Genomic DNA, 14,254 nt, shown 5'->3' with positions numbered 1-14,254 from the left:
ATCACCCATCTCCACTAGAGCTAAATCCTCTGTGTGGGATAACCCTGTTGGTGACCCAGGCCCCTCTTTCTTCCATCAGCTCCCAACCCAACCAGGTTCAAAGCTGAGCAACACAAAACTTCCCTCACAAGAGCCAAGGTCTGGCCTCACCTGGCAGAGTTCCAGGCATCGACTGCCCAATAAAGTTTCCTAAAAGTCTCCAGTCTCAGGTGGAGAACAGCACAACACACACGAGCTGCGTGAACTGACAGCATGTATAGGAAAATCTTCAGAGAAAAGAGCTCATCCACAGTGTGTCTCGTCTGAAACTCCCCTGGGAGGTTATTCTTCCCTTCCTCTCATGTTTGTGAAGCCACCCTCAAAGTCACTTGTCTAGTGCTTAGTGACACTTCAGAGGGCTTTTTCCTCATTAAATAGGGCAGTGGTTCTGCCTGATGGCCATGAGAAGCAAGCTGGATTCAGCTTCAAGGAAATATTAAAAACTCTGAGAAAGATACAGGTGTGCTTCGCTGCTCCTAGAAAAAGTAACATGTGCCAAGAAGCCCAAGGGCAGTAAAAGTGCCTTTGTCTGAGCCCTTAAAACAGAGATTGTTTTTAATAGCCAGAGATGCTTTATGAAATGGCATTGCATTTCTACACACTACACCCATCCTTTCTAAGAAACCCAAGGGCTGTCAGACTTCTTCTCTGAAGGAAGCAGAAGTGGATGGTCATGGGGGGTTTCTGAAGTGCTGCTCTGGGTTCAGCATTTCTCCTTACCGGCCTCTTCTGTCTCCTTACGGCTCTGTTCGATGGCAGCCCTGACGCACATCTCCCGGGCACGGAGCCCTGCCGAGCTGCTCCTGTCTGAGATGGCTTCTGTCACCACGGTGTCAATGGACAAGCAGGCAGCGCCATAATATTTCGACAGAGCAACCACTGCTGCCGTCTTTCCTTGAGGGAGAGAAAGGCTGCTTGGTGACGCTTGCACATGAGGCATTTTCAGGGATAGGCTCTGGAAAGCCCCCAAACAGGGCTTCAAAATTTCAAGAACGGTCAAAAAGCTAGTGCCCTGTTAGGGGGAAACCACAAGGGAGGCACCTTGAGCATGGTTACAAGTGCTGAACTCTTCAGCCAGGTGGATCATCTCCACCTCATGTTCAGCTGAGGACTTTGTCCGTTGTGGTGACCTCAGTCCTGGGCCAGGACATTGTTTGGAGCCCTGTCCCACCATCACCCAGACTGTTTGCCAGCCTGTACCGGTCAGTGTTGTCTCAGGCAACACCTGGGCATGGTTTGGGGGTCAGTACCCCAGCAACTGCTCCCATGAGGCAACATGGACACTGAGCAATGCAGTCCCACAAAGCAACAGGGACATGGCCACCCTGTTTGGGGGAACAAGAGCCCAGCTGTACAGACGCAAGATGAGCCAGAACACTTACACCAGCCGGGTGAAGGCCTGGGACCGTTTCATGTACTGGCAGGGCTATGGCTTCCGTTGCTTTGCTTTGGCTGGTCAACCAAGCACCACAGTCCACCAGGATGTGTCTCTCCTGCTTCCTCCACTCCTGCAGCCAAGGGCTGCAGCTCACCTACCTGTCAGGGGTGCCCCATGGACAATGACAACAATTCCTCTGCGGTTTCGGGCCGCGCGCCCTTCTGCAGAGATGTCGATGCCGAGGTGGCGGGCAATGGCCCTACAGACAGGGCCGTCATCCAGTTCCCCCACGGTCGCCTTGCTGCTGACAGTGCTTCGCCGACACTCTCCTGAGCAGAAGTGGGTAGAAGTCAGCCTGCTGCCTACCTGTGATCCTGATCACCCTCCCCATCCCTTCAGGTCTTGGGAGAAGAGGCACTGCTGAAACCAATGTCACACCCGAGGTCTCCCCATGCCCTTCCTTTAGGCTTGTGCAGATCAGGATCTGCCCTAAATGCTGGTGAAGATGCCTGTTCAGAGTATAGTAAATGGAGTGGCAGAAAGAGGAAAGAATGAGCATCTGGCAATACCTAAAAGGACTGGGCCAAATCTCCTTCCATGTACTGTCAACATGGTCCTCATGGGAGGTAGGTCCCAGGTCCTGCTGAGTAAGGGGGGCACAGGCAGGACCTGGCAGTTTAGACAGTCCCAAGGGAGAGGCTTCATTTGGGGATCAAGCAATTATCCAAGAGCTGGATGCTTTAGGAATATTACACCAGGAAATGTGTCTGGGCTCTCAATTCACCATAACAGCATTTGGAAAGAGCTCCCAGCTCTGCCCTTAGGAAGTCACCAAAAGCCACCTCAGCCTGCAGTGCCAGAGGACAGAGAACATGCTGCCCTGCCTAGGAAACGGAACAGCATCTTCCCAACCCCAGCAGCTCCTGAAGGCAACGGTGCTCATTTGGCAAAGCTGGGAAAGACCTCCCTGGCCTCTCACTTGTCCCTGCCCCAGACTCTTCTCAGGATCCTACAGACTTCATATAGAAGAGCAGATTCAGGGCCTACAGGAGTAAAGATGGCACAAGGCTGCAGTGAAGTGATGGAGATGACACTGAAGTCCTCCACCGAGGCCCTTTTGTCACAAAGGATATAAAATAAGTTAAGAGTTTAGGGTTATTACCTGTCCCATATCTCTTCTCAACACCTTCCTCCTCCTCTTCTACATATTCAGATTTAGAGTCCACCTTGATGGACTGGCTTTCATCAAAAATGGTGGAGGGAACAACTGAGCTATGGGATGAGATGGTGCGAACGATCCCAAGTGGGATCTTTCCTCCTTGATCTGGCAGAGACTGGACATCTTCTGAGTTTGCTGAGGAAGAAGTACACAGGGAAGGAAGAAGACAGTGAACATGGCCAGGCAACCTGCTCTTTGCCATTCACCACTTTACATGGCCACATGCAAAAGATTAAATGTTTCCCAAGGAGGGAGACTCCCAAGGCACTGAGAAGCCTGTCCAGGCTGTCTCTGCCCCCAGGGGGATTTTGAACTTGTGGTTTTGTTTCTGGGAAGGGGCAAATACCAAATAGCCAGTGACGTTAGACCTGGCTCGACTGGCTGAAGAACTCATCCAATCTTACTCTTCGTGGCTGAGGGACACAAGGGGATATCCTGATTATGTCCCCATTCCATGGCAGACAGGTATGAGTTTCCTCTGGCTGCACTCAGGGCTGGTAAAGGATGCATGTTACAAGCCACAGACTTTCACCCAGGAATTCCTCCACCAGGCTGAGGAATTGGCAGCTGCTAAAAGCATGGGCTTTCCACGGAGAAGGAGATGGTGGAGAGCTCAGGATATGCGGGCTGGACTCCCTGCTGTGTGCACACTCACGACAGCCAACGTCAAACCCTCACCATTGTCCTGGCCTGCTGATTCCCCAGTCTTGGACTTTGCCTGCTCATCCTGCAGTCTATTCTGGTCCTGATAGTACTCCAGCAGCTCTGGAGGCAGCTTCTCACCCGGGGTGCGCAGCGGCAGCAACAAGGTGTTGTGGCAATCATAGTCCTTAAGCATCCGCAGGATCTGTGCATGTAGTGAAGAGAAACCACATACAAGATGTGTTACTTGACCCTCATCACATGAAGAGACTCCCCAGCCAACCTACCTTCTCCCTCATTTCTTCCTCCCAACACCACGAACTATACAAGCCCCTCCACAGCCTTCCAGCAGAGCTGGATGGCCCTGAAACACCACCAGGCTTTGCCCTGGGGATGTCTCCATCATCCCAGGATAGGGGATAGAGATGATCCTGGGAATGCTGGAGCACTGTGAAGCTACGGGAACATGTGCGTGGGGACCAGACCTTCCCTCTCACCTGCTCCTCAGCAAGGTACTGCTCGTCAAACTCCAGTGAGTAAAACTCGATGGGGAACTCACATGGGTTCCTCACCAGCACAGTCCCCTCTGCCCCACAGCTGTATGGCAGCAACGGTCCCAGCTCGAGCACAGTGGGGCTGAACTCCAGCTGTGGCTCCAGTCCCCGGCCTGACACCTGTAGCCAGATGTGCTGGCTGCTCTGGCAGATGTTAATCTTCAGCTCATTTCTGTAGAATTTCTGAAAGAGAGAGAAGTGCAGAAAGTTCCACCATGAAGTCACAGGTGACAGGGTCACAAATTCAACCCTTGCCCCAAGGTCAGGGCTGTTATTGGTACCTCTAAGGTGAATGGAAAACAGGTATTTACACACAGCAGAGGCTACAGCACCTGCGTGCTGGCTCTGAGTAACTGGGATGAATTGTGCTGTGAAGTGTAACTGGATATTTTTACATCAGATGGATCTAAAATGGTGTATCAGATGTTTTCACTTAGTCATGAGGGAGCTCAATGCTTATGAGAAAGGTCCTCAGGGTTATGTTGCCCAGACAGAGTCCTTGCAAACATCAGCTGCATGAAAGAGGCGGATGAGCTCTCACTGGCCAGAAATAAGGGTCATGTTCTCTGGTCAGAATTTGGCTCTGGTCAAAGCCAGACACAAGATGGTGACATCTCTACAAGAGATCTTTGGGACTGTTCCCAGGCATGGAAGCACTTGTGTCCGCACTGTCACACACTGCCAGTTTCCAAGTCACAAGTGGCCACACACAAACTACTTCTGGGAATGCTCCATCATTTAGGCGGATTCCCAAACTGCCTGGGAACACACAGGCTGGCTGGGCCAAAGCCACAGGGACCGCTGGCAGCACACCATGGCAGGTGACTGCCCTGCTGTGCCCAGGAAGGTGTCTAGTGGCTGTTTTGTCTGTTGGTACCAGCAGCAGGATTAACCTAGATTAGCCTTTTCAAGGTTATCCCCCACAAGTGTGCCAGCTGCTCTGCACCAGGGCATTGCGGCCTGCAAATACGCCCACACAGTGGGGGAAGGCAAGGGAAAACAGGCAGATTTCCCTCCACATGCCAAGAGGGAGCCACACCACAGTGCCCTGATGCTCTCTGTGCAAGCTCCACATGAGGACTTCAAAGCACCTCTCAGAAGAGTTTGCTGCAGGGTAAACTGAGGCATAGCGTGTATGGGGCTTGCAGAAAGCTCCTCATCTCTTCCTGCCTGTGCTGGGCTCTTGTTACCACACTGATCTGCCAGACCTCCCGGGAGTGACACCTGCTGATCTCACCTCTTCTTTTGGTGAAAACCTGACTTGCACATGGCATCGCTCTCCTGGAGCAAGGGCTCCAGCTGAGGGCAGCACTTGGAAGATACAGGATTTGGCGTTCAGCTCCTGGAGCAGCCTCAGACGTATGTTCGCTGGCAAATGTTTGTCCACCTGAGCACAAAAAACAATGGTGTGAGGGCTCCTTGGTCTGCGAGGACAGAACTTCAGTTCCTGCAGTGCTGAGATACTGTCACGGTGCTGACAGCAGCCACATCCAAACCAGCCATGGCCACTACTGGCCTAGAATTGGAGGGAAAACATGCAGGCAGGGCAGACAGATGGGGAGGCACTGTCCTCAGAAGAGGAGGAACAGGTGAAGGTGGCAGAGAAGTGAGGTATCGGCTAACAGGTTCAGGTGAACCAGCCTTGCTCTGTGCCCTCCAATGCTTCCTCAAACGAGCTGTAGCCCAAGTGCTCGGGCAGCCATAGGGGCAGAAAAATGCAACAGAGACAAAACCCAACCAAGAAGGTCTATGTTACACGTTGTCTGTGCTTTACCTTCTGAACAGGCTCATTCATGGTGATGAACCATTTACAGGGGACCTGGAACTGATTGTGGAGCTGGACAGTTTCTTCCTGACACTGCCCACACTGGATAGTGGAGAACTGCAGTCTGTCCCTGGAGAGGCAGAGGGACGGCACAGTCACGTTGGCACGGAGGCGGAGGTGAAACGTGGGGCCTCCCGCTACCTAGTGAAGGACAGAGCATCCAGCTGAGAGTCAAGGTGACACCTGCTGCTGTGTCCAACCTGACAGCTGCCCAAGAAGGCAGTGCAGGCACAGGGAGGTGAGGAAGCATGTGGTACCTTGATGGGCATGAGCACGTCCACCTCTTCCCGTGGCAGGCTGGCACTTTGTGGGTCAAAGCGCACTTCGAATGTCTCGGTCTCACAGTAGGGCAGGTGCTTCACACGGTCAAGCTCCACTCTGAAACCTTAAACAGATGAAAATAAAGCAGCTGAGATACACAATCGACATGAATGTGTCATAAACACATTAAGAACATATGGGTGTCCTGGCTGGCAGCTCTGTGAGGGATCCCTTTTGCATTTGCAGAGAAACCTGCCACTCTTTCTCCTTTGTCACCACACAAGGAGAAAGAGTGTTCACAGCCAGAATCCAAGACCCACATGGTAAAGAGGAAACATATCAGTTGAGCAGCTCCAGCAGTGCCTTCATCTGGCATCCCTGGGAAGGATGCACAGACCTCCCCAAAGGAGGATTTCCAACTATGATTCCCCCAGACTGTGGTGCTCCCTGCAAAACAACTTAGACAAGACACCTGAACACCCTTCAGACAGTGAGTCACTGTCTGATGGTACCACAGCCTTACCTCAAGGCCTGTTTTGATACACCAGAAGACCTCTCAGACTGTTTTCTCAATAAAGGCTGAACAGAAGTGCTATGACATCATGAACTCTAAACAAAGCACTTCCAAACCACAAAGGGTCCCATCTGTTCACAACACAAGCCCGCAGAGTGCGCAAAGAAACTCAGATGATGCTTGTGGTGGCCAAGAGCAGAAGATGTTGAGAGGTGACCAAGGTGATGAGCCCACCTGGCCCATGCAATGAGGTGTTCAGGCAATCGCAGGTAGGCCAGGTCTCTGGGCACTGCTGGTCCTGAGAACTCTGGCTCTAAAGCAGAAAGTCCCAAGGAGGAAAAAGCTACATAAGCTCTCAAAAAAACTCCCCACGGCCAGTGGATTCAGCTACTCTGCCAGAGCTCCTCCAAGCCCACGTGAAGTCTCTCCAGCACTAGTTACCTGTGTCATGCAGGACCCGTCCGTTGGCATGGAAGGACACCGGGAACTGCCCGGTGTTGGTGATCTTCACTATGTGTGTGTGGATGTTACCAAGAATGACGTAGCCAAAGTCCAGGACATACTCAGGCAGCTGAGCTCTGAAAGGAGGAGCAAGGACAGTCAAACCACAGCCTGGCTCTGTTTCCAAGTGGGTGGAAAAGGCAAATAAAGTGGATATTTCTGTATCCACTGCTGTAAAAACTCAGCTCTAGGCAGTGAAACCCAAGGCCTGACCATCTGGTAATAAGACTTCAGAAGGTCACAGGGAGTGTAGGTCTTCGGTTTTACCAGCTAGCAATGGGGCATTAAAATAAAATTAGTTTAAAATGGATACTGGTCACAGCTCCTCTGCTAAGAAAAGCCGTTGTAGATAAGTACATTGGACCTCCACTGGTCTCACTGGAACTGCTGAGCCAGGGGTACAGCCCAAGCCTGACACTGCTTCAGAACCTTGTGATAAAATTTGCCCCACAGGAATCTTCACTGCTCTGCAACAACACCTGTCCCAAAAGCAGCATCAGTAAATGCAGTAATCTACAACTATGAGATTCATGGAAAGATCCTTTTCCAGAGTAATCCCACTAGAGAAAACACATAAACCATCTCATTTGCAGAGCATCATCTTCCTGAACTGGAGCCTATGGTTCCTGTGCCTCATCATGAAGAAGCAAAAGGAAGGACCAGGTTACCTAGGTAAGCCCTGCAGTCCCACCAGCATCCAAGCCACCTGATTTAGCATATGTCAAGCTACTACCTGTGCATCACCCTGCTCTTTTTGCTTAGCATGATCTGCTTGTTGGAAAAAAATTGCCAGCTTTGAGCTGCCTCTTTCAGAGCTGGTCAGCAGGGCTGGTACCCATGCTGTCTGGATGGGCTTGATGGTCTGCACTGGAGTTGTCCGTGGGGAACTGAGCACCCCCAAAGCTCAGGGTGGCACTGTAGAGGTGAGGACACTCAGTTGCTCACAGAGACCACGTCAAAGCTTGCAGGATCACACCCTTCTGAAGGCCCCAGCTATGCCAAGCTCTGCAGGAACAAGGAACTCTCAGGAGCTGATGGGTGCTACCCTTGGGGTGCCTGGAGACAGTACGGGAGTCCCCACTAACTTGAGAAGCCTCTGACAAGCACGCTGGTCAAAGGCAGCGTCCTCTGGGGGAGCGGAGGCGAGAGTTTTCTGCTGCTCCAGGGCATGTTCCTCTATCAGCATCTCCTCCATCTGCATTTGCAGCAGAGTGTCGAGCTGCAGGAGGAAAGCAAGGACGGTGGCTGGTTAGCAAAGGCCCTTCCCAAAGCACAGGCTTGTCTCTGAAAGAGGATCCCACCCTGCTCTTGTTGAGAGGGGTGGCGGGGTCCTCCTGTCTCACTGCTCAGTGTCTGTGACACCTCCTGCTCTCTTAGCCAGGACCTTATCTGAAGGGAAATGAACTCCAGCATCTTCACCTGCCCAGTGACTCCTTTAAAAGCTGATCTGGTCAGACAAGCCAGGAACTTCCAGTGCTCCAAGTACCTGCCTGCCTCCAGCCACTGCCCAAGCAGCTTGGACAAAAGCTCTCTTGAAAAGGGAGCTGCCACTACTAAGATCTGTAAACCTGGCAGTGCTTGGGTTGTGAGCAACAAATACCCCAGAGATAAACCTGCATCTCCTTCAAAGTACCATAAATTCAGTCAGGATCTCTCCTTGGGACAGTCAGGAAGCTTGTGCATCTACGGGAGAGACAACTGCCAGAGGTGGGCAGCCCCTGCAGCAAGGCTGAGCCAATGCATGACAATGGTCAGAAGTGGCAGGGAGGTCTCAAGTGCCAGCAAGGCACTGGGAACCTGCTGCAGGGCACAAGGGGCCCAAGTAACACGGCAGGAGGGTGGCACATGCCAAACAGGGCAGCAGTTGTTCTCACCACAGTGTCTGAGTCATCTGTGGGCGGCTCTGTGGCCACAGCCTCCCCCGGAACAACAGCTTCGTCTCTCTGTCTGTCTTTTTCCATCTTTTCTTTTGCCTCCTTGAGGACCTTCTCATATTTTTCATTTCCTAGAGGAAGAAAACATCCACAAATAGGGTGGGCGCAGCACCATTCCCATTTGAGCTGGGAAGTCCCACTCTCCTGACACTGTCCTCTCTCAGAGAACACAACTCCTTGAGCAATCTATGGAAAGTGGATGCTGCTGCTCCTCCCTGAATCCTGATGTTCACTCCCACTCATCTGCCTCTCCAAGTATTTTTGCAACATGATGCAAATCCAACCCTGCCAAAATCCCTGCCAGCACACATTACAGCTTTCCTAAGCATTTCTGTCCAGCCATTGTCTTTCCAGGACTCTGACAGATACGCTGGCAAGCTCTGCAGGATGGTTCCTGAGGCAAAGCCCACACAGGCTTGTCTGTGAGAGACTCAGGAAGCAACCAGAGGGTTGAGTGTTGGTCTGGCAGCCCTGAAATCTCCAGGCTTGGGGGAGATGGGTGTGAGCTGCCCTAGGGATGTATGACATGCGGCAGGAAAACCAAACCCAAAACCAGAGGACTTTCCTCAGGAGCAGACAGGCAGTGCTCACCTTTGATGTTCCTGGGAAGGTCCAAGCAGATCCTGGGAAAGCTTGCCTCTCCTTTCAGGGAGACCTTGTCTGGCTTCAGGTGACCCACTTGGATCTGAAAAGTCTTGCAGAAGACTCCAGGCACTCCTGGCAGGTAATAGACTTTCAGCACTTGCTCCTTGCGAGGTTCGATGTGACCCTGCAGGGTGTGGGAGAAGAGGAAGGGATGGCTCAGACAACAGACACACTGAGACTAGAAGGAAAGTTCTGAAAGATAAGAAAGCATCAGACAAACTCGCCTTCTGGCTTCCTCGTATCCCAAAGCTGAAGTCTCCCACACTAGGGTGCAGTATCCCTTCAGAGGGCTTATAGGGATCATTCCCATGGGACAGACCTACAGCACAGCTCTTCTGTCACAGTGTTTACCCTCTGCTAGAAAGAGCCAGATGCAATAACAGGTCTTTTACCATTCACTATGGAAGATGAGTGAAGTGCCCAGGCTCTGAGCAGGGCCAGCAGTTCCTGTCACAGCACATCAGTGGTTCCCAGGCTGGTGTCGAGGGGCCTGACCCCTTATTAACAGATCCCAATCAAACATCTCCTGCCTGTGCAGTTACACTGAGGGTACACAAGCCTATCCAGACTGACGGTGACTAGCAGATGTAAATCTCTGGAAACATGGGCGCAGAGACTAGGATGAGACCCAGGGAAGGTGTTGTAGGGAAGGACACCTCTTCTCCAGGCTTCCAGAAGAGCCATCTGAGCCCTGCGTGGGCTCAGGCCAGCCAGGTAGAGAGCAAATACAAGCAGACAGCAACACTGGGTGTTGTCACCGAGTGACAGGACACAGCCACAGCTTTTCTCAGCACGAAGGGCTGAACCCGCGGCTTCCTGCTCCCCTCCACGCTATAGGGAGAAGCTGCTGAACGGGACAGATCCTGGGCAAGCTACCAGGGCTGGTGATGCTGTTACAGCAGCAACTGCACAGGTCCAAGCAAAGATGTGTCTTCAGAAGCTCACAGGAAGAGGGCAGCAGTGTGTCATTCCTTGTGGGAGACACGCACGAATAAATGTGAAATCCATTTGGCTTCCTTTTCCCATTGCAAAAAAGGACACAGGAACACCGCTTCGGCTCGAAGACATCCAGACAGGACAGAAAAGGTGGGATGGTGGGAAGCTGCAAACTCCTCTTCTTGCTATTCCAGCCCCGCAAAGCTGGAGAAGTGAGGGGCCAGTACGGGGGCTGTTAGAATTTCTGGCAGAGGAACTTCATGCCCACACAAGAGAGTATTTAAGTCCTGCTTAGTGCTGGCAGGGGGTAGGCAGGGTTTGTTATAGGCAGGAACAAGCAGTAAGTCTCATCTGACCGCACAGCCTGGGTAAAGTGACCCTCAAATGCCTGCACTGTCCAGCTCCAGTGCCAGCACCACCAGAGAGCCCAGCAGTCAGGGTCCCAAGAGCTACCAAAGCACCAGTGTCCCTGACAGCAGCTGCTGTGTGACAGCAGGGCCACCTGCTGGCAAAGGTCATCATTAAGGAAGTCGATCAGGACTGTGCTTACTCAACCTTCTCTGCCCCCCAGCAGGAATTCTTACAGCCCTGTCTCTCCTGGCTGTGAGTGCAACTCTCCTGGCAAGTTGTTTTTCTCCTCTCCCCATCCCTTTTTCTTCCTGTAGAATCATAGAATAGTTTGTGTTGGAAGGGACCTTCAAAGCCCATCCAGTCCAACCCCTGCCTTCACCCACATCAGGTAGTTTAGAGCCCCGTCCAGCCTGGCCTGGGATGTCTCCAGGGATGGGGCACCCACCATCTCTCTGGGCAACCTGGGCCAGTGTTTCACCACCATCACTATAAAAAAATTTCTTCCTCATGTCTGGCCTGAATCTCCCCACTTTTAGTTTAAAACCATCACCTCTTGTTCTGTCACAATAGGCCCTGCTAAAAAGTCTCTCCCCATCTTTCTTACAGGCCCCTTTTAAGCACTGAAAGGCCGCAATAAGGTCTCCCTGGAGCCTTCTCTTCTCCAGGCTGAACACCCCAACTCTCTCAGCCTGTCCTCCCAGCAGAGCTGTTCCAGCCTCGGATCATTTCTGTGGCTCCTCTGGCCCCTCTCCAGCAGGTCCATGTCTGTCCTGTGCTGAGGACCCCAGAGCTGGACCAGCACTGCAGGGGGGTCTCACCAGAGTGGAGGGGCAGAATCACCTCCCTCCACATGCTGGCCATGCTCCTTTCTCTGTAACTCTCTCCTGACCCAGGGTTCATCCCTGGCACTACTCACCGTGCTGGGCAGGACCAGGGGCACGCCAGGCACAGGGCTGTCTGCAGGGGCTGTGCTGGGGTTCAGCACCATGTAGGTGAATCCAACCTTCCCGCTGTTCTGCAGGGTGACCTCTGCTTCGGTGACTTTGTTAAACAGCTGAAGAGAGGGCAGAGGAGTGGGAAGCTGAAGACACAGGTTCTGCTACTGAGAATCTCCTTCTGCTTTCATTGGGATGGGAGCAAATAAACACAACGCAGGAGAGAAGCAGGAAAGGAGGAGATATGGGCACTTGACTCTCCTGGGTTAACGTGGGGAACCCACAGGGCACCTCTTAGCCCTACAGAGGAATAGATATTCATGGCAGTGTGCGGAGAGGAAACACCAACCACAAAGTTCAGCAATAAAGAAACCAAAGAGGATGTAAATCCTCTGCCCTTCGAGGTGTCATCCAACAGCCAGCTGAAACAAAGGAAGAGGCATCAAGACATCTCAGAAAAAAAGGTGCCTACATGCAAGTATTTGCAGATCTTGCAGTGACAGCAAAAGCAGAGACAGTGCAACACGTGGAGGGCCAGCAGCTGGAAATATCTGTGGGGTTTTTAATGGAAAATAAGTGGGGATTATTCTGGGACATTCTCTCCAGCTACGGTGATAGGGAAGCAAAATTTAACTCCCTGGACTATTTCGTTGATTAATCAAGACCACTCACAAAGAGCATCTCCTTGGACCTCAGGCTTTAGGGACAGATCAGCAGATGGATGCCTTGGGGATATGTTCCTCTGGAGATCACCACTGGGATCCTGCCTGCCATACAAGGCAGCATTAGCTACCTTGAAGAGGAAGAATTCCCAACTTTGGCAGGGCTGGAGAAGCCATTAAAAACCAGCTTGGATACAGAACATATCACTCAAAGGTTGTACTTCCAAGCCATACGGCCAACAAAGTAACTGGGAATGGGAGAGAGCACTAGACCTAGGTGGGCAACAACCCGCTGGTGATGGTTTCAAGACAAGGACATCTACTAAGAGAAACACATGGTACCTGCAGCCCACAGTTGATCTCCGTGATGTCTAGGAGGTAGTTGATGAGCGAAGCCTCCCCACTCAGTGCGACCTCATAGGTTGGACCTCCCTCCACCCTGCACAGCGCTGTGACACGGGTGACAATGTTTGCGTGGCCAAAGAAGGTGAATGTGACCTGCTGGCTCTCACCCGGCTGCAGCATGCCATACAATGGCTGGATGTCAAAAACCTGGAGGTAGGGGAGGATAGATTGAGATGTGGAGGATCAAAATCAATGCAGAAGAGCAGCCATGGCTTAGAGCAAAGGGCAGCCATAGCTGGAGGGGCCTCTTCCTCAAACACAGGCAAAATCATCCTAATCTCATCCTGCATCCATCCTACTTACCAGTGGAGGGACCATGGGAAAAATCTTCTCCCATACTCACTAATTAACGCATTAATTAATACACTACATTAAAGTAATATGGGAGGTCTCTTGGCAGCAAGAAATTCTCTTTGCTGCAGAACTTGCCTTTAAAAACACTTTTTACTGCCTCCAGAAAACACACAAGACACAGAGGTGAGAGCCCTTGGAGCCAGGAGAGGACTCCAGCCCAGCTCAGCTGACTCCTGATGCTTTTCACTGTCTCCTTGATTTCCACACTGCTCTCCCAAGATGCTACAAGCAAAAGCTACTCCAGAAATTTCCTGTCAACCACTTGATCAGTTACAAGATGAGTAATGCACTCCAAGGGTGCTGCACAGGTAATGTCCTTGGTCAACCTTATGGTATGTCCCACACGGCCTTTCCAATTGTTTCAGCGTTGCTGGGTGATGTGCTTGGAGAGGTGAGGCCACTCTGAGCAGCACTGAGGGCCACCAGTGGAAGCGGGGGCTACATAACTGCTTGCCACTCTGGAAATGAAGAAGACAGACAGATTCCCACTTACCTCCTCCACTCCCAAGGCAAGGGGCTCTGTCTCCACAAACTGCATCAATTCCTTGATCCTCACTGGGCGCTCAGTCTCCGCAGCACTTCCCAGCTCTGCAGCACCTTCAGCCTCCCCAGCACCGTTTGGCTCTGCAGCACCTTCAGCCTTGCCAGCACTTTCAGCCTCGCCAGCACCGTTTGGCTCTGCAGCACCTTCAGCCTCACCAGCACTTTCAGCCTCCCCAGCACCGTTTGGCTCTGCAGCACCTTCAGCCTCGCCAGCACCCTCAGGTTCCATGGCACCTTCCAGCTCCACAGCACCTTCCAGCTCCGCAGCACCTTCAGGCTCTTCAGCAGTGGATGTTTGTGGCTGGAAAACAAGCATCATGGGCTGCAGTGAACAGCTGGCTGGTCTGGGCAAGACCACTCTGCTACAGGTTCCACCATCTCATCAAGCTAGGAGCAGCCAAGATGGGACCTGGGCACAAATCGAGTAGGGTTATGTCCATGCCTTCAGTTGTGTGTGGGTCCAAGCCCATCCACAGATGAGACACGGGCTCCATCCGCACTTCCCGCATGCAAGCTTGCAGGAGGGAAGTTGGGTGCATCCAGCACTTAGTCCTGG

The 14,254-nt window shown here is 52.2% G+C and overlaps 1 protein-coding gene across 3 annotated transcripts in view; it reads right to left on the bottom strand.

The window, feature by feature from the left end:
- HYDIN (HYDIN axonemal central pair apparatus protein) overlaps positions 1–14,254 on the bottom strand; it is a 138,114-nt gene that overhangs the window by 35,508 nt on the left and 88,352 nt on the right. Inside the window, exons 24-39 of one of the 3 annotated variants that reach the window (XM_065640590.1) lie at positions 13,897–13,999; positions 13,649–13,788; positions 12,739–12,948; positions 11,716–11,853; positions 9,459–9,636; positions 8,808–8,938; positions 8,019–8,152; positions 6,874–7,010; positions 5,915–6,042; positions 5,607–5,798; positions 5,070–5,219; positions 3,776–4,015; positions 3,315–3,483; positions 2,580–2,771; positions 1,576–1,746; positions 760–933 (exon numbers count right to left, since the gene is read on the bottom strand). In XM_065640590.1, the coding sequence (XP_065496662.1) occupies positions 760–933; positions 1,576–1,746; positions 2,580–2,771; positions 3,315–3,483; positions 3,776–4,015; positions 5,070–5,219; positions 5,607–5,798; positions 5,915–6,042; positions 6,874–7,010; positions 8,019–8,152; positions 8,808–8,938; positions 9,459–9,636; positions 11,716–11,853; positions 12,739–12,948; positions 13,649–13,788; positions 13,897–13,999 (2,587 nt within the window). The remainder of the gene's footprint in view (positions 1–759; positions 934–1,575; positions 1,747–2,579; positions 2,772–3,314; positions 3,484–3,775; positions 4,016–5,069; positions 5,220–5,606; positions 5,799–5,914; positions 6,043–6,873; positions 7,011–8,018; positions 8,153–8,807; positions 8,939–9,458; positions 9,637–11,715; positions 11,854–12,738; positions 12,949–13,648; positions 13,789–13,896; positions 14,000–14,254) is intronic. The other 2 variants (XM_065640591.1, XM_065640592.1) reach the window with 2 other exon arrangements.

Source organism: Caloenas nicobarica, chromosome 9, assembly GCF_036013445.1.
Source record: "Caloenas nicobarica isolate bCalNic1 chromosome 9, bCalNic1.hap1, whole genome shotgun sequence".
NCBI classification, from domain to species: domain Eukaryota; kingdom Metazoa; phylum Chordata; class Aves; order Columbiformes; family Columbidae; genus Caloenas; species Caloenas nicobarica.
This window is presented reverse-complemented; position numbering and strand designations above follow the sequence as displayed.